At 43.5% G+C, this 18,692-nt stretch overlaps 2 protein-coding genes across 4 annotated transcripts; one reads left to right on the top strand and one right to left on the bottom strand.

The window, feature by feature from the left end:
• Positions 1-623: 623 nt before the first annotated feature.
• LOC143324265 (NADH dehydrogenase [ubiquinone] flavoprotein 1, mitochondrial-like) lies at positions 624-4,781 on the top strand. The gene is made up of 10 exons (XM_076736611.1): positions 624-838; positions 1,743-1,825; positions 1,993-2,163; positions 2,302-2,485; positions 2,559-2,748; positions 2,878-3,090; positions 3,183-3,349; positions 3,437-3,518; positions 3,756-3,901; positions 4,043-4,781. Exons 1-10 carry the CDS (start codon positions 755-757, stop codon positions 4,136-4,138), a joined length of 1,416 nt encoding a protein of 471 aa, XP_076592726.1. The 5' UTR covers positions 624-754; the 3' UTR covers positions 4,139-4,781.
• Positions 4,482-11,860, bottom strand: khdc4 (KH domain containing 4, pre-mRNA splicing factor). 3 transcript variants are annotated; one of them, XR_013077450.1, is made up of 14 exons: positions 11,705-11,860; positions 11,073-11,256; positions 10,564-10,692; positions 10,389-10,468; positions 10,238-10,290; positions 9,931-10,106; positions 9,076-9,287; positions 8,887-8,947; positions 8,409-8,469; positions 7,644-7,936; positions 7,372-7,515; positions 6,707-6,788; positions 6,518-6,603; positions 4,482-5,273 (listed from the first exon to the last, which is right to left on the bottom strand). XR_013077450.1 is itself a non-coding variant. In XM_076736603.1 (14 exons), exons 1-14 carry the CDS (start codon positions 11,731-11,733, stop codon positions 5,047-5,049), a joined length of 1,845 nt encoding a protein of 614 aa, XP_076592718.1. In that variant the 5' UTR covers positions 11,734-11,860; the 3' UTR covers positions 4,482-5,046. The 3 variants fall into 3 exon arrangements, 2 of the variants coding, with proteins under 2 accessions (XP_076592718.1, XP_076592719.1); XM_076736603.1 differs by having other exon boundaries at positions 6,707-6,816; XM_076736604.1 differs by lacking the exon at positions 4,482-5,273 and having other exon boundaries at positions 6,463-6,603.
• Positions 11,861-18,692: the final 6,832 nt, after the last annotated feature.

The following is an 18,692-nucleotide window of genomic DNA, read 5'->3' as shown; positions in this document are numbered from 1 at the left end:
CTTTGGCCTGCTCACTTCCCAGAATAATTAAGGAGGACAGAATTTCCCACTGTCACACCCTGAACCTTAAACCTTATTTCTTAGTTTAAGTGCAGATGAAGAGGCTTTTCATGGTCTTTGTCATTAAAAGGAAAAATGATTGAGTTGAAAGAAATAGTCCCTTTCCACGGAAGACATTGTGACATGTCACAGCAGGACAAGCACAGGTGTGAATCATGATGGCTGAATTCCATTTAGTTGCTTCAGTTTCAGTGTCCTGTTATTGTTTATGCTGGTTGACTGGCACACCTGAATGAAACAGTCATCTTAACGTTGTTAATATCACTTGTGCTTTCTCTGATGTGATGACACGAACTGACTGCTGGGAAAAAGGCCTGTTGTCAAATTGAACATTGCTTCCAACTCAGGAGCCGTTTAAGGTCCTTGAACACATTTAATGGTTATTTTCACATTAATAATCCATTTATAACCCTGTAAATCGGGCAGTGATCGCACCTCTAACGTGGCCCTGATACTGACCGCTTAATTATGCATGCGCACGTGCGTAGTGTACCTGTCGGGCGCCGCATGGGAAGCCGGGATAGGATGTGACGTGGTTCGTTAATCCTCTTAGTTCAATTAAGCTGAAGCAGCAGGCCCACACATTAACAGCAGAGGTTTCAGAAATCGATTTGATAGTCTGAGGAGTCAAACGGAGGCCGGCAGGAGCAGCTTTGGGGTGTGAAGCGGTCTGAGGTGCTCGGGCTCCTGTAGGATGCTGCCCGGGCGGATGCTGTGGAGCGCTGCGGTGCGTCAGGTCACTCCGCGCCTGACCTACAGCACCGCAGCACGGCCGCAGGTAGGCTGTAGCTGGTAGCTGGTAGCAATGAGCTACTTTGGATGACTTCAACATTTGAACATTGCATATTGCTCTATTTGACAATAATACATGATACATAAAGGTAAGTTTAAGTATTAAAGAGTTTTAAACTACTAAAGAGATTTTTTTAATTTTAATGAAAATGTCTTAAAATGTATTGTGGACTAATATATTTTCGTCATACTGCAGAATATAGGCCTACCAATTAGTCCTACTTATTATTAGTTACAGTTTGTTTAACATATGATGGTAATTTTGAAACCACTGGAATTGGAACAGCTGCTTTTTTCAAAAGCATGCAATTTGAATAAATAAATACAAAGTTCAGACAGAAACACTGGACAGAAATCAGTGTTTACTCACATATAAGGTGAGGACTTCCATTTCCAAACTCAGACATAAAATCCACATACTGGCGTGTAAAACATAATATATGTGAGGCCTTCTTCATACTGTATGTGCTCAAGTGATTTTTTCATACAATGCAGCCTAGTTTTCAACAGAATTTGCCAACTTTGATAATCAACAATTGCTGTAGTCTTTTTTTTTTTTTTTTTTTTTTCCTCAAACAAAAATGACAAATATTTCCTGGTTCCAGCTTCCTGGATGTGAGGATTTGATGTTTTCTTTGACAGAAATAATATTAAACTTTTGGACTATTAGTTGTACAAAAAAGACATTTGAAGATGTCACCTTGGACTGGGGGAAATGAACCATCAGGTGATTAATCACAAACATAATTGGTAGATAAATCAATAATGGAAATAATCCTCATTTGCAGTGATGGCATCTCTAATTTTCATGCATCCATCTTTGCACTGACGTTATCGCACAGGCCACTTTGTCAGAAACACTTTTCCTCTATCTTCCTATCTGTCACCAGGTGACGCCAAAAAAGACCAAATTTGGACCTCTGAGTGACGAAGACCGGATATTTACCAACTTATATGGCCGCCATGACTGGAGGTAAAAACATATAACACCATGACATTATACATGAAGCACATCATCATTTTTGGATTTATATAAAAATATTTTCTGTAATTATGAAATGCAAAAGTTACCATTTCCAGTAGAATCTTAACTCAAATCACATCACTTCATCTCTCTCTTTGTCTCCCGCTTCCTTCCAGACTCACGGGAGCCCTCAGACGTGGAGACTGGTACAAGACCAAAGAGATCATACTGAAGGGATCAGACTGGATCCTAAATGAGGTGAAAATCTCAGGGCTTCGAGGCAGAGGAGGTGCAGGCTTCCCCACCGGCATGAAGTGGAGCTTCATGAACAAGCCCAGCGACGGCAGGTGGGAACACGAAGGAAAAGAAAGGATCGAGATCTGACTTGTCAGAGACGCTCAAAGCATCCGTCGCTGTCCACACCAGTAACGACACTCTGCTGATGTAGCAGTGTGTTATGGGTTTTCTTCTTTTCTGTGTTTCAGGCCTAAGTACCTGGTGGTGAATGCTGATGAGGGTGAGCCGGGGACGTGTAAAGACCGCGAGATAATGCGCCATGACCCTCATAAGCTAATAGAAGGCTGCCTGGTCGCTGGGAGAGCCATGGGCGCTCGAGCTGCGTACATCTACATCAGAGGAGAGTTTTACAATGAGTCATCAAATCTACAGGTACACAGAGTGCAGATTCACGGCTCATCAGTCCAGAGAAGCTGCATGCTTTACGTCTTGTCTCTTCAAACAGGTGGCCATTAATGAGGCATACAAAGCAGGACTGATAGGGAAGAACGCCTGTGGCTCGGGGTATGACTTTGATGTGTTTGTGATGCGGGGAGCCGGAGCCTACATCTGCGGGGAGGAGACGGCCCTCATCGAGTCTCTAGAGGGCAAACAAGGGAAACCCCGACTCAAGCCGCCGTTCCCTGCAGACATAGGTGAGGTAAAAACTCCTAGATCCGGTTTCCACTGGGGTTAATTATGGTTTAAGAAACTGCAAAATAGGGTTATGTTGTAATTACAGTCCTGAAGTGGAGCGCTGCTTTTCTCTCTCTCTCTCCCTGAAGGGGTGTTTGGATGCCCGACGACGGTGTCCAACGTGGAGACAGTTGCTGTGGCGCCTGCGATCTGTCGTCGAGGTGGAGCTTGGTTTGCCAGCTTTGGGAGGGAGAGGAACTCTGGGACGAAGCTGTTCAACATCTCCGGTCATGTGAACACACCGTGCACTGTGGAGGAAGAGATGTCTATTCCTCTGAGGGAGCTAATAGAGAGACACGCAGGTGTGTGTTTACAGTCCACCTCTGTGTTGATGCAGATTTCCTCTTTGAGATGCTGACACGACTTCCTCTCTCCTCTTGTGTGATTGGTGCAGGAGGAGTGAGGGGCGGCTGGGACAATCTATTAGGAGTGATCCCAGGAGGGTCCTCCACTCCCATCATCCCTCGCCACGTGTGCGATGATGTTTTGATGGATTTTGATGACTTGGTCCGCGCAGAGACTGCACTGGGGACTGCTGCCATCATAGTTTTGGATAAATCGGTAAACAGAGTGACAACTAGCCTGGAAAGATAAGTTCAGTGACAACTAGCCTGGAAAGATAATCTGAGAAGTGTATTTTCCCTCCAGACTGATGTGATTCGAGCCATCGCACGTTTGGTTGAGTTCTACAAACATGAGAGCTGTGGCCAGTGCACCCCCTGCAGAGAGGGTAAAGAACTGCAGAATGCATCACTTCTTACAACCAACACTGTCTCTGTACTCGGAGGCCCTCTCTCTCTTACATAGGCGGAGGTGTTGACACCAAAAAAAAAAAAAAAATCATCATGAATAAAGTGAAGTGCCTCCCTAAAGGTTCTGCAACCCACATATTACTACATACTATATGTAGCAGTGGTGGGAGTACACGGAGTACTTCTCTGTTGTATTCACCTTTTCTCTCCCTCAGGAGTTGACTGGATGGATAAAATGATGTGGAGGTTTGTTCGAGGAGAGGCGGCCGTTTCAGAGATCGACATGATCTGGGAGCTAAGCAAGCAGATAGAGGGACACACCATCTGCGCCCTGGGGGACGGAGCTGCCTGGCCTGTGCAGGTGAGAGCTTTGGAGTTTTTTCATTTTTTTTTTTTTTCAACCAGCAAAACAAACAAAGCCGTTAATGAAACACTGACTGAGCCTGCAAGTTCAAACAAGTACTAATTTACATCTTAACGATCACTTTTTTTTAACCTACAGGGACTGATCCGCCACTTCCGGCCAATCATGGAGAACCGCATCGCTCAGTATAACAAGAAGAACCCTCCAAGAGAGCCAGAGATTGAGATGATCTGAAACTGTGCAGATGTCCATTTCAGCATTCAGTCCTTCGCAAAATTTAGTCATTATGCTCTGCTGCTTCGTGTCCATCCCTTTAACGTAGTTTTTAGATGTGATATTTGTTCTTATTAAGAATGTTGTTGTACTGCTTTATGGGTGATGAGTGGCCTATTGTTGTAATATCGATTCTGCAGCAAGTCACTTTAATCCACTATTTACTTTGGCAGGCGGGACTGTTGACAGCTAACTGGCAGATGTGGCCAACTTGGTTTGTGACGATCTCTTTGCCAAGTGTGGCAGCACGGACTTTAATAGGGGAAAATACGCATAACAAGGAATCACAAGCTCAAACACGGCAATAAATTAAGTTTATTTATTTCATAAAAGCATGAAATAAATTCAATAATTTTACTACATGTTAGTCCAACATGGTCTTTACAAAAAGACCAGAATAGAAAAGGATGGTGTCAGCGACTTGGACAGGGAAAAGGGAAAGAAAAGGGGGTGACAAAGTAGGAAGAGCTGTATTAGGGATAAAATGAAAAGTAGTCAGTGATGTACAACATAACTGCCTTGTGATAGTTTTTACAGACACTATATTCAAACACTTCACCTGGCATGTGTTTTTATCCCATTTCAAATAAAACTTGAGGCAGAATATTGCTCATCTGACCATCTATACACCCACAAAATAGTTTGGAATATCAGTCCTGCAAATGTTCATCTTCAAACTATAATGTGCTACCCCCCCACCCCCCCCACGGGTTTTCCGAAACACTGGTATGTCCATTTGGACCCAAGCACTAAAATAATCCATGTGATGAACGGGTGATGAGTGATGGAAAAAGACGGGCTCAGTTTGGGTGAACATCCCATCATAAGACTCGGCACAAATCACTGAGGGAGTTTAGATTTTTCCTGTTTCAGGGTGCCATCCAGAAAGGCATAGACTGCGACTGTGCTTTAGCACGAGGGGGTGGTGGAGGAGGGCAGCGATAGCCCTGTGTCCAGCCTGAGGAGGTGGAGGTAGGGGGAACTGCCCCAGGGTTACCTGGCCCTGAGGCTTTGGAGGTTGAGTGGTCTTCCTCTTCATCAGAGGAGTCTCCGGTGTACGCCACCAAACCAGTTTTCAATCTCTTTGCTGCAGGATCTGAAAAAAGAAGAGGGGAAGTACACAGAAGAGAGGAAGAGGTACATGTTTGGGGGGAGGGAGGGAGAGAAATAAGGGAAGAGAGAAAAAAAGACACCAAAAACAACAGCAGCAAAGTTTCGATAAGACGGGTGCGAGTTAATCATTCCAAAAAACATGTTGGGAGAAACAAATAGTTAATCGATTTAAATCATAGTTTGTCAGCGGAGTAGAGGAGGGGGCAGCCATTCGAAAAGCAGCCATTGGTTGGTGGGGAGCGACAGTGTTAGGGCCGTCCAATCGAGTGGAAGGACGGCGTCACAGGACGAGTCGTGCCCCACCCCCAATCAGAATCCAGCATCACCCCAGAGATACATGGAAGAGAAGAAAAACACAGAGAAAAAGAGAAAAACACAAAAACAGGAGAGATTCTCATTAGTGAGGAAAGCAAAAATATTAGACACCCCAGGCTGATGATGTCATCAGAAGGGGACGGTAAGGTGGACTCGACTTATCAGACTTCTTTACAAAGACTGAACAATGCACGAGGGCTGTACCAAACTTAAGTGCTTCATTGGACTAAGTGAGTTAGTCTTTTTTCATTAAATTAGCTTCCATCCATGAATATAACTTGTCAGTTAATTCAACATAAATGCACGTCTGCGTTTAATAATTTTGAACAATCCAATGCAGCCACCACTGGAATCTAATTCTACAAGTGGTAATAATAATTATATTAGTGGAGCCTAGTCTTTGTCTTCAACTGTGCAGAAATGTTGGCTTTAAACAAAATGAATAGGAAGAGAAAAAAAAAAAAAAACAGCCGATGCTTCAGTACAGCCCTACAATGCATAAAAGATGCCGAGTCATAGCTTCATCTCACAAATCTGGAGATTTCTAGTCACAGCAGCAGAATCCTGTAAGAATCATAAGAAGCATAAGGGCCAGTTTGAGGCTGAGTGCAAGTGTGTGTAACACTGCATTTACCCAATCTGCCATAAAAACGAGGATTCAAATCCAAAGAAATAAAAGCCATTTAGGCCAACTATGTGGCACATCTGCTGGGGCTTAATGTAACAATCTCAAGTAAAACCGCTGAACTTTAGACACAGTCTGGTGGACAGAGGGAGGATTGACATTTCACTCTTTGCAGCTCTACATTAAGGCTGTGAATAGCTGACCTTACAAAGGTCACAGTCCACAGTCAGGATGTGGATTTTGGATTTCGACAGGGATTTTGTCAATCCACAGGATAATGCCCTTACCCACGGGGCCTTGCGGTGCCCTTCTCTCCTCCATCTTGGGTCTCACTCCATTCACAGGCAACGGAGGTGGAGGCATTAGCTGCCTACTGCAGAACACAGAAAAAAATGGTGTCAGTTAACGAAGCCTACTGACTCTTGCACGCTATTAATTAATTTGTCATTAATAAAATCTACCAAAAGTCTGTGTACCTGTCCCTCTCACACGGTGGGCCAGAGGAACTTGGTGGTGGGGGTCCTGTAGCCTCCGGGCTGACCACTGGGAAGCCTGCACCTAAATTAGTCATATGAATGGGTCCATGCTATGAGCAGAAAAACACACAGGCCTGATTAGCAGACATCCTCGACTAAACCCTGTCCTGACACTTTACTATGACTAATAACTCTACCAACACCAAAGAAAAAATCTGTCACTGTGAATCGCTTACCACAAGTCTGATTACACTGACACTTTTTCCAGCCACTATGAAAGACACTTCAATCTGATCAGCATTAATAATACCTTCCTCTGAAACTCCATGTAACCACAAGAAAAAGAAAAAGAAAAACAAAAACAGGAAACACCAAGCCATGCTGTCTCAACCAAAGCACACAAAACAAAGAAAGGACAGATGACACGGTCGTACACAAATCACAGACACTGAAGTAACAGAGACTGCATGTGATTGGCTGATGGAACTAAGTGACCCAACAGACACACATACATACATTAACATTTTATGCAGGTTAAAGCGTAGATAAACCAATAAAGGGCTAAAAATAAACTAACAAGGGGGTCCAAGGTGCAGAAAAAGGTGAAAAATAAAAACCAGAAGAGGATGATGAGGGGCTGTGAAGTTGGAAGAGCTGTTTATCACCTGGTATCCGAGTAGGCCGCTGTTCCTCTCATCTGGGACCTCCTCTGTGAAGCGTCTTTTCTGTGGTGCGTTGGCTGGGGCAACAGGAGGTGGAGCTTTGGGCGGTGCTGCAGCTGATGGAGGAAAAGGTACAGGTGGAAGAGTCTGCAGAGAAGGAAAAACACAATAAGTATCAGTGATTTGAAAGTTATACACACGTGGCTGAGACAGTGGAGGGAGGCAGTACAATTTATCTTATTATATAAAATGAAGATTTGGCAACTTTGTCCTACCTGTGGCATGGTGCCCGGAGCAGGAGCAGGTGCAGGGGCAAGAGCTGGAGCTGGGACGGGAACAGGAGCAGGAGCAGGAGCAGGAGCAGGGGCGCTGGCAGGGGGAAGGGAATACTGAGGAGGCACACCTGCAGGTGCTGTGGGAGGTATAGGAGGTGGGACAGTGTAAGGTAGAGGGACAGGTTGTGGCTGAGGTGGTGGTACAGGCATGGGGTAGCCTGGCTGGTATCCAGCAGGGGGGTAGTAAGGAGGCTGCGGAGGCATCCCATTCACCACTGGAGGCTGTGCAAAACCTGAAGGAGGGAAACAGATCAAGTCAAACTTTGTCAAACCTACAGACACCAACAAACTAACGGTGTTTACCAACAGCAGTTTTACAAAGTGTTCCTGAGCTCATGTTCTAATATCCTTGACACAATCATGTGTTCACAAAGTGGTGAACCTCCCTCCGTCCTTTCTTATGAACAACTGAGCCTTTAAAGGATGCCCCTTTCATACCCAATCATGATACTATCACCTGTTACCAATGAGCCTGTGGAATGACAACTTGTTTGAAACATGCTGCTGCATCAAATTCAGAATAAGCAGACACTTTCAAAAATCAATGAAGCTAATGAGGTGAAACATTAAATATATTGTCCGTGTACTGTTTTTTCAGTTGAGTTTATGTCAACAGGGACTGGCAAATGATTACATTCAGTTTTATTTTTATAAGAAATCAAGTCATAAATCTAAACCACCGAGAGACAATCAGCTGTACTGTACCTTGTTGTGTTGGCATCATCGTGCTCATTTGATTGAGGAAACGAGAATACTCTGCATGGACCTGGAGACAGAGAGACATTGTACGTAAGGCTCATTAGTGGTTCAAGAAACTAAAACATGAACATCTACTCTTACAAGTGATTACATTAAGACAGTAATACGCACAGAAATGTAATACGTCACCGTGTTGTGGAAGAAAATACTGTATAAACACCTTTAACCTGTTGTATTTTCTGCAGAAAGCAGCTAAAACAAATGCCAACTGCAGATACTGAAGACACACCACCATCGACAGTATTATAACAAGACAGCCACACAGAGATACTTCAGACCTGTGCCAAAATTTCCACACAGTCATAATAACAACGCCCTGCACCATGAGCAGCCGTGGTCAGCTGGTGGTGATTAGTGATCCAGGAAAACAGACCTGGATATGGTATTGTGGTTTATCAATTCACAGTAACAGGAAAATACTCACTGTCTGAAGCAAGTTCTCACACAAGGTTTTTGCTGCTGCAAGCCCTTCTGGTTTAGGATGACTGGAGAGAGAGCAGACTGCGATTAGCTCTAACGAGACCACAATGCTGCAAAGTTAGTTGCACAAGCAGCAATCATCTCTGACAAGCAAATGTTCTTAATCTTGATTAACTCGCGGGACAACGCCCACCTGATGTAGATGCACATGGGTTCAAAGGCCTCTCGTCCAGAGGCAGGCTCTAAACAGCCCGATCCCTTTCCTCTAAGGAAGACTTTGGCGCCAGTCTCAGCCTGGATGTGCTGTAGGTACGAACAGCCAGGGCCCTCAACCCGCTCTTTGACCACAAAGCCCGGGATGGCGTGCTCCAGGCCCACAAAGACTTTATCTTGAACATAATGCATCTGAGAAAGGAAAGACAACATCCGGGCAATGTTTAACTACATTACTGCCAGTAATAACAACCATCAGCTTTACTGTCACAAGGACCATGTTGGTTTCTACATATCTATGCCCAGTTACTGCAACACTCCAAATCCTAAAGTAGACTCATTGATGAATTTGTCTTTATCTTCAAATTACAGCAGCGTTGCTTGGTAATGCGATGGACTCCTTTGATTAAGTGATAAAGGCTCTTTAATACAACCTTGATTCCAAAAAGGTTGGGACGTTGTGTACAGTGTTAATGTTTTTGTCTTTAGTTGCTCCTGTCCCAACTTGTTTGAAATGTGCTGCTGCATCAAATTCAGAATAAGCAAATATTTACAACAGCAGCCCAACTTTTTTGGAATCAGAGTTGGATTTAACATTGACATGTGACTGAACGTACTCCTCACAATCTCTAAACGGCACATGCTTTCGACTACATTCAAGCAATAGCAAAATCAATCAAAACACAATCAAACTGACAACTGTGGTACAATTCAAAGCAAAACAGTCTCATGGCAAAAAATGACCTACAAACATTTAAAGGAGTAACACTAAACTTTTCATGGCAGTAATATCTTAGCTCATGAGATGTAAAAACACAAAAGAAGACTGTCTTACCCCAGACTGAAAGTGTGGTTTGTGGTGAGTCATGGGGGGCAGTGAAGGAGGAGGGGGGTTGTGCTGCTGGTAAATTGTGACTGAAGCTCCGCTCGGGGAGAAGGATGAAGATGATGAGGCGGTTGCAGCCTTCACCACACCGTTGGTGATGATCTCCTTGATTCTATTAACTGCCCCTGGAGAACAAGGGAAAGAAAGCTTTAGTCTCTTTGCATCATATATGAAGACAGACATTCCTAAATGACTGAAAAGTCAGTTATGAAAAAAGATAAAACAAAAAAAAAAAAGATAAATATGAAGTACTGACTGTCGACAAGCTCTCTAGTCTGTCCTTGGACGTGTAGATACAGAGGTCGGTCCCTGTGTGGAAACAGCAGAGGGGTTGCATTAGTATAAAATACTGAGAGTCGACTAGGTTTTATGATCAGTTACTTAAAATAAGAGGCAAGAGAAGTCACCCTGGAAGCGCTTTGCCCTTCTCCTCTGCTGTCATGTAACGCCCCCTGGTTGAAACCGCAGCGCCGCTCACTTTACTGATCTGCAGACAAGCCAAGAGCGCACATCGATGAGTGCTCCACAAAGCTAGCCACAAACTTAATTCTGTGAGATACGATTATCCACATCGCTGCTGACCTCATCCTGCATTTGTCCGCGTGTCAGGAGGTTCCGACAGGTGATAGGCACGTCATTGATCTCAACCTCAGCTACGACCAGGTCATCCTTGGCCTTTGCTGGCACCGGAGGCTTCCCTACACCTACAGCCTGAGGGAGACGGGAAAGAGACAAAGAAATGGAAATGTTTTTTGATTTCGCTCAAAAGAATCTGTGGAGTCAGAATTCTCCTGCATTCTTCTGCAACAAGACAATAACTTATTGTTTGACCTCATCAGCAGGGGAAGACAATATGCATAATATCTGCTTTCATGGTGTATGCTTAGGTTCATTACACTGATGTAATAGACCTGTCAATGCAGTGCTGCCATACAGCAGCCCTACTGACTGATCTGAAACTCTGCTCACACAGGCCTGGTACAACCACAGATGTTAAACAGATAGCTACAACAGCATTAACAGTCATTGCTGTGGTTCCACATGGTTGCCAAATTTACTAAGCAAGTATATAATCTAATGCTCCTTATTACCTTATCAGGTGGTCCAGGGGTGCCTATCTGCGAGGGTTTGAGTTTGCCCTTGGCTACCAACATTGCATTAATCTTGGCAGCCACGGCAGCTGCAGCATCCAGAGCCCCGGTGGGTGCAGCTTCAGCCTCCCCCATCCCACCAGGGGCAGAGCCGGGGCCGGGCTGATCCCATTTGCTGCGGCGGCTTGGAGGTCAGGGAAACAAGACAGGAAGCTAAATTAATGATTGTGGAAAAGAAAGCGCAGCTGAGCTAACCTGAACTTTGATTTCTGTTGGTATAATCTAAGCTAACTTTACAACACCTGCCACTGACGAGCTACAGTATCGTTGATGTTTTGGAAATGGATCAAGAAATGAGACCCTGGATTCCAGGCCTCACTTCTTCCCTCCTATGTTTTTTGTGATCATTCACGCTTACACAAGTACAGATACACTGTTAACCTGGATGTATTGTTAAATTATTTTGTAAAAAAATGTACCTAAAGGAATACTGGTATGAACCAGCGCGCCCAGACAACCATAAACATGGTTACATAAACGAGCTAATGTTTAGCTAGCGAGCCGGCTAGCATCTGGACGGCGGATCAAATACCACAGAAAAATACAAAAACAACCCGTTTTGACACACTCACCCGCCGTTTTGGGTTCCACAAAATGACATCAATGTCCTGTCAAACGGAAATTTTCCTCTTAATGCAAAAATAAATGCGAAACACTCTCCCTTGGTTCCAGCACAGCCAATTCAGCAGGCTGGGTTAACTGCTAGTAGCCTCCACCAAGCACCTCACCGCTTCCGCCTCCGGTTAATGTTGTTTGTAATGCTACCACCAGGGGGCGCCAGATATCAGCACATATTTCTTATGCGCTTCCAAAACGTCCAGGTGTGATGCTGCTACCTCACCTGTCCCGCCTTTAAACTCCTCCGTGGCCCCCCTCGAGTGAGTTTCTCCGGAGGAGATATCAAAGTTTCCAGTGGAGGAAAAAGACTTGAGCGGCAGCACATGTTTCATGACCAAACAGTCCAGGGCATTTGGTCAAGGTAAGTGTGAGCAATAACTTTATTTCCTACTTCTTCAAATGTCTATCTATAGCTTCTCATATAACTTCTAAAACTTGTGTCAGGATATTTTTTGTACGTTGATTTGAGCTAGGAATTTTACCCTTTGTGTCACTCTTTAAATGCAAACAAATGCAGGATATCATTTAGCTAAATTGACCATTGTAAGGTTTTACAGTAATCATAAACAGTGAAATATGACTCAGTAATTGATTTTGTAATTAATATAGGCAACAAAATTTCTTTATCTGACACAACTTTTAAAAAATCTCTTCAGACGATAACTATGTCTTTCTGCTCTTTTCATAGTACACTCATGAATAGCATGGAAGATAGGAAAATAGATGTATAAGTATTTGTGGAAAGTTTAGCTCATTAGATAGATAGATAGATAGATAGATAGATAGATAGATAGATAGATAGATAGATAGATAGATAGATACTTTATTCATCCCCAGGGGAAATTCACAATTCATTAACATAGTTGTAACATTATGAAGTCAAACACAAAACTATTTAATTGACCAATATGATAAATTCGAACAGGGCCTATATATTTAATGTTTATACAAACCTGGTCACAGCATTTTAATGTGGCTTGCTGGCTTTAATTGTCTTTTGACCCATCAAAGCTCTTTTGCAAATACAAGCTAACTTCTTAAGCTTTCAAACTGAATGTGGTTGAAGGATGTCAGAGCTGTAGATTTGCTGTGATGACAGCCAGGCCTGTGCTGAAGGCCCTTTTTGGTCCTTTAGGCCTTGTTGCCAGTGAAGGATGAGACCAACATCCAGCATCCTGTTCAGCAACAGACCACCGCATCATGCCTGCCAGCTCCCAGACTGTTCTGATGTACTGGGTTACTCAGAGTCAGGTACAGGTGTTCAGTTACTGACCACCCAGGAGCACAGGGACATGGCCAGGAGGTGCAGATTACTGTGGAAGGCGAGAATGCTGTGTGGGGGCAACATGGATCAATAGATTGAACAACCAGCAGCCCTAGTTGAATTTCTTTTGTTCGTTGTTGCAGGGTGTTGAAAACAGTCTGCGAAAGTCTGCTTTCTTGAGTTTGATTAGGATCAAGGTCTGTCATGTGTGCGTAAGAGGAAATGGCTTGTCTTTAAAGGTGTTCGATTTCAGTCACAACACTGGTCTTGTTCATGCTCATTTATCAGGACTGAGCTTATTTCTACTTTGTTTCTAATTCAAGAGTGGAGATGTATATGTAATGTATTATTTTCAGTTCTTGTACAGCACGTCAGAGAAGGCTTGCGAGCAACAAAACATTTTAAACTGACAGAAAAAATGTAATTTTACAACTGTGGTGCCATTTTCAGTGAAGTGTTATCAGCATTACTTTTTTAAACTTCATTTTTACAATTTGACATATTTCACCTATATTATATATTCACTTTTGATGTGAGAGGAAACCCTAACGAATCCCCTGAAGGTCAGTGTGCAGGATTCTCTGGTTTTTGATCCCCTGTGGTCACTGAGACTTTGTGGTGCACAAGAACTTTTTTTGAAACGACATATTTGATGTTTGAAATGCTTGAACCTTGTCTTCCTAGCATTTTATAGTCATAAAGATCACATTCAACCATGTTTTTTTTTCTAAAAGCCACTCAGTATGTTTCACACATCAGACATTTTAAAGAGTTTTATTTGATTATTTTAGGCAGAAGTAATTTTGATGATCACGAATACAGTATTGATGAAGTCACAGAGCAGCAGTTGCATAGGACTTTGCATTAGTATTTCCATCACTGTTCACATTGATCATCCTAAACTCTTGATTCAAGGGCTGACGAGCTGAAAACTGATTGTATAAATTTAAACCTTGGACGTAAATAGCTCGGTATTCACTGTGGAATTAAATAGTATTTCTTTTCCAGACGTTTTGCTGGACTAACAGAGCATGTTCTGCAGTGTTGAGCCATCAGGACGGGAGGTGTCCTCCCCTCTGGGGACATTGTTACTGGGATGGGTCAGTTACTGAGCCACCTGAGCTGGAGGGTCAGTCAGTTCAAAAACAGACAAGAGGAAGAAAATGTTGTGTAACGTGCAGCCATTTTAGAGCCCTCACTAGCCCACTGCCGATGAAAGTTCACAGAATTCTGTTTGTACCATGACAGTAATGACTTAAATGACTAACTTTGTACATACATGATGAATGCTTGTTGCAGAACAATGAAGTCTACACAGAGCTTTCTTAAAGTAGGCGACTGAGGGGAGGCAAAGAAAAGCCGTGACTGTTCGGACACAGCAATAACACAACACTGATCATTTTGAATGAATGATTTTTGACAAAGTTACTGTAACAAAGCTTCGTCATTCTCAGATTGTAAGACAGAGCTCGTTGTATTTGTTGTGTTGTTTATTAGAGAGGATGAAACTCTACAGCATCACCTTCCATTGTGATGTTCAGCCTGGTGTTGCTCTCCGATATGAGGAAAGGGGAAAGAGAATAACCAAGACTCAATGCTGCCACCTGTGAACACGTATGGTGCAGCTCTCAGAATATAATCATGAGCCTGAACAATGGAGGGATATCCAACAATTATATTTAATGTGAATAAGTAAAATCCAGTGCCATCCTCCTTCTGTGCTTTGTTGCTTGGAGATAATGAAGACACGAGGCTACATATGAGAGCTGGATTGAGTGCTGTTTGCTACATGTTGAATTGAAAGCTGTAATTTTTTAAAGAAAGGGTTCTTTCTTCTTTATTGTCAGTGTGAAGCTGTGAGGAACAGGAAAGGAGAAATGTGGTGTATTATTTCCAGGGATTGGAGCAATGATTTAGTTTCAAATATGAGGTCATTGTTCTCATACTTCACCTGCAGGTGGCACTGTAACTCTAACTGTGACCTGAACAACACTGTTCACTCTCCACTCTTCACTCAAGGAGCGTCTGAACCAATTTTTATTTAAGGCCAGAACTTCAATAGTTAGAACTTAACTTTTGATTGACATCACTCATGGCCATTCCTTCGTCTGAAATGCACCTTTGACACATTGAAACATTTTGTCCCCTGGGAAGCCATGACACCTTAAAAAAGTCCATTATTCATATACAAAACTAACAGTGATTTTCATTATTTGATGAATCTGCAGATTATGTTCTTCTTTATTTGATTAAGAAATTCTTTCTTTTTGAAGAATGGCCATTAACATTCTTGTTTGTCTTGTTTGTCTGACCAACAGTCCAGAACTAAAATATTCTATTTGTAGTCACACAAGACTAAAAAAAGCTGCAAATCTTCACACATGAAGAGCTTGAACGAGGTACTGTTTGGTATATTTGCTTGAAAAATGACAGAAATTATTGACAGACTTTTAAGGCAATAGTTACAAATTCATTTTCTGTTCATCAGCTAATCTACCAGTCATTTCTGTTGTAATTCATTCTAAGCTACACAGGCTTTTCTGATATGAAACAGTGTCATGGACAAACCATGGGGTTCAGATGAGTGAAGTGTCAGAAGGTCAGAGGTCAGGGGTCCTTGACGCCTGAGTTGACAGGGATGACTGTTTACGGGCAGTGCCTCGCAGAGGAGGAGGCGGGGGAGAACAGAGACACGGTGAAACGCAGCGAGAGGGAGAAGGAGTGAGAGGGGCAGACGTGCCATATTTACTGTCTTTGCTAGTAAGAGCCCAAGTGTGAACCGTAATGTGTATGTCGGTTGATGTAACCTCCGGCCTTCAAGGTACGCAAGCCTGGGTCTCGCCTGATCCTGGTGGCTGACGCAGAGGTGTGAAGTCAGGGGACGTGATGGGGAGGAGGGCGCCTCATGGTGGGGTGGCCATGGGTTGAACAAAGAAACACTGTGAGCTCCTTGGTTTCAGTGTTTGCTGTCAAACCAGGAATTACAAACTGTTTTTTTTTAATACTGTGTTGTCTGTACAAGTGTGGGTATCGTGAAACTTGAGTTAGCGTGTTTGATTTATGCTGCCGTAATGTTACAGATGTTGAAAGCTGGAAGTTGAGGTTAATTCTGGGACATTTGATTGCATTTTGTTATTCATAATGCAAAAACCTGCAGTGAAACTTCTAAATGTCATAAGGTGAGACCACGCAGAGAAATGAAAGAGTAGACAAGGCAGAAAGTGTAGAGGGGACAAAAAGTGATTGAGAGAGGGAAAACAGATGGGGAGATTGAATTTTAGTGGAGGGCAGGCGGAGGAGGAGTTGAAGGGAATCTTTTTTGTGTATGTCTGGAGAGAATGGGAGCCTCTTATGCTCCTCACAGCGTGAATTTGGCGCGGGCTGTGGCCTCGTCTCGTCTACACAGCGGGATGCTTTCCTGAGCGGGCTGCCCAGGGGAGGGGCACCTGCAGCCGCCTCAAACACTGGTCAACAGGAGTGCCTGGTAGGCGGGGCGAGGGGTGCTGGGATGGAAAGATGCTTGGTGGTTCCAGGAAACGGACACGTGCTGGATTTATGAAATCCTCAGGTAGAATGGAGCGGCACTCCTAAAAGAGAGCATTTGTCTTTGTGTTTTCTCCCGTGGACAAGAGAGGAGGACACTGCCTGCAACCTCAGGATGAAATCAAAAGCTTCTGTTGCGCAGGAGGACAAAAGTTATGATTGGAGTGAGTCGGCCGGTGCTGGCAACTACCAACACAAACAACACAAAGTTTATAGATCAGCCAGCCTGCCAACTGAGACAATATTTTCCATCCATTTGGTTGGGTTGACCAAACACCATGTATTTAAAGTTTATCAAACACTCAGTCATCCCCGCAGACCTCAGGCAGGACTTAATCATCTGATATATTGAGTTTTAGAATATGCAGACACCAAGACCTGCAGACTCAGAAAATTGAACAAGCTGTCTGTGCTTTAATATCCACGCTGCTGGTGAGTGTCTTTTTTGGACGGGTTTCATCTTTACACAGGCTGCACCCTCAATCTTCTGTCATTTTGGTATGACCCAGGGGTCCAAAAATCACCAGGTCTCATATGAGGGCTCATGATTTTAAACGTATATGGAGCTGGCTCTTGGTCTGCAAGAAATTCCATCTAAATGGACAAATGTGCTGAGAGGGCCTCAGCTGTCTGTGGAAGGTGGATGGATATTGCATTAACTTCACAACAGAAGCGCCCCCTGTGGGGTGACCGCACAGGGCTCTGGGTAATAACTGCAGTGGGAACGTTATGCTCAGAGGTAGGCGAGCCAGGTAAATGGAAACACATGGTAGGCTGCATAGACCACAGAAGGGCCCTACAGCCTCAGAAATAATGGCATCACCGTGCAGAGAGACACGCGCTCCCTTGACAAATGCTTTGGGTATGTGTCTCTTCAACCTGTTGATATTACCAATGCAGTAAAGCCCAGTGGTGCTTCGTGGCGTCTCCTGCAGCCCTCAGGTTTTCTTCTCCTCAGTTAACGTTCCTACATGTATGCACTTTATGTGCAAATAAATAAACCCAAACTCTAAGCTCGCTGTCCTCGTGTAATTCCAGTTTCATTTTACATTGCATTTAATCACTCAAATAAGCAATTACCTGGGGATTATGCTCTCAAAGAAGTTACTGAATGTCTAGTCAAAACACAGTTAACCGCACTTAATAGAGCTTAATGGTTCCTTGTGTGTGATTTGGGTGAACAAAGAAAAACACCATTATTGAGATATGTCACTTGAGACAGAATCAGTGCCACTTCTTGACCTGCTCTCTGCCTGCTTCACATCAAAATTAGGTCTGGAATATTATTCAGAAAGTTCACATCCATCAGCACAGATGCACACGTGTTATTAGCTTTAGAAAGTAAGTCTATGCAAACAGAATTAAATGTAAGCAGATTTAAGCAGAATTAAATTGAATTACTGAGCTATTACATCTCCTGTAAGTTGCACTGAGCCAGTGTTGTTCTGAGTTAGATTTCTGCAAGATGTGATTGATTAGATTAAGACCTTTTTGTCCTTGTTAGAAGTAGGCAGTACAGAGCAGACAGGAAAACGGAAATAAGGGGAGAGGTGGCAAATGACATGCAATAATTGTCCCCTGCCAGACTTGAACCAGGGACCTTACAATCTCATGGTCAGCATCTGAAACCCTTATGTCTTGAGGACACCCCCCACCCCCCAAACACCATGTTTCTGAGCAAAGCACCATGCTCATACAAGACACCTCCTCTTTTGTCCCATCATCCCATCCCCATCCTTACTCCTTTCTGTCAAACAACAATATTTGCTCATCTGCGTCAAAGAGCAGCAGGGTTTGTGATAGAGTACAGTGCAGCCTTTGAGTCAGACAGACAGAGACAGACTGTTGCTACAGGGAGACACAGAAACACAAGCCGGCGAGCATGTACAGAAGACCATGGAAGACCTACCAGAGTCGCTGACATGCTGACACAGACACACAAACAAATGTATGGATGCAACTCAAGGATTTTTCTCCACTGCACACTGTTTCCTTTTATTAGCATTTAACATCTTCTGCATCTGTTTTTCAGCCTCCTCCTGTCTCACTTCATTGTTGTTTCTCAAGTTTTTTCTATTTGTCACATCTGTTACCCTTTAGTTATGTTGTGGAAGATAGGCAACTTTTTCATCACA

The sequence above is a fragment of the Chaetodon auriga genome, chromosome 8, assembly GCF_051107435.1.
Source record: "Chaetodon auriga isolate fChaAug3 chromosome 8, fChaAug3.hap1, whole genome shotgun sequence".
Lineage (NCBI taxonomy): Eukaryota > Metazoa > Chordata > Actinopteri > Chaetodontiformes > Chaetodontidae > Chaetodon > Chaetodon auriga.
Note: the sequence above shows the minus strand (reverse complement) of the source record. Positions and strands in the feature narration are given on the sequence as shown.

What these genes read in the sequence shown, in the direction of transcription:
- LOC143324265 (XM_076736611.1), top strand. Translation starts at nt 755, where the DNA reads ATGCTGCCCGGGCGGATGCTGTGGAGCGCTGCGGTGCGTCAGGTCACT. An exon ending in TATGGCCGCCATGACTGGAG is followed by an intron (nt 1,826 to 1,992) that starts GTAAAAACATAT and finishes GCTTCCTTCCAG; the next exon opens with ACTCACGGGAGCCCTCAGAC. An exon ending in GCCGTTCCCTGCAGACATAG is followed by an intron (nt 2,749 to 2,877) that starts GTGAGGTAAAAA and finishes CTCTCCCTGAAG; the next exon opens with GGGTGTTTGGATGCCCGACG.
- khdc4 (XM_076736603.1), bottom strand. Translation starts at nt 11,733, where the DNA reads ATGTCATTTTGTGGAACCCAAAACGGCGG. An exon ending in GATGATGCCAACACAACAAG is followed by an intron (nt 7,937 to 8,408) that starts GTACAGTACAGC and finishes TCCCTCCTTCAG; the next exon opens with GTTTTGCACAGCCTCCAGTG. An exon ending in GGCACCGCAAGGCCCCGTGG is followed by an intron (nt 5,274 to 6,517) that starts GTAAGGGCATTA and finishes TTCTTTTTTCAG; the next exon opens with ATCCTGCAGCAAAGAGATTG.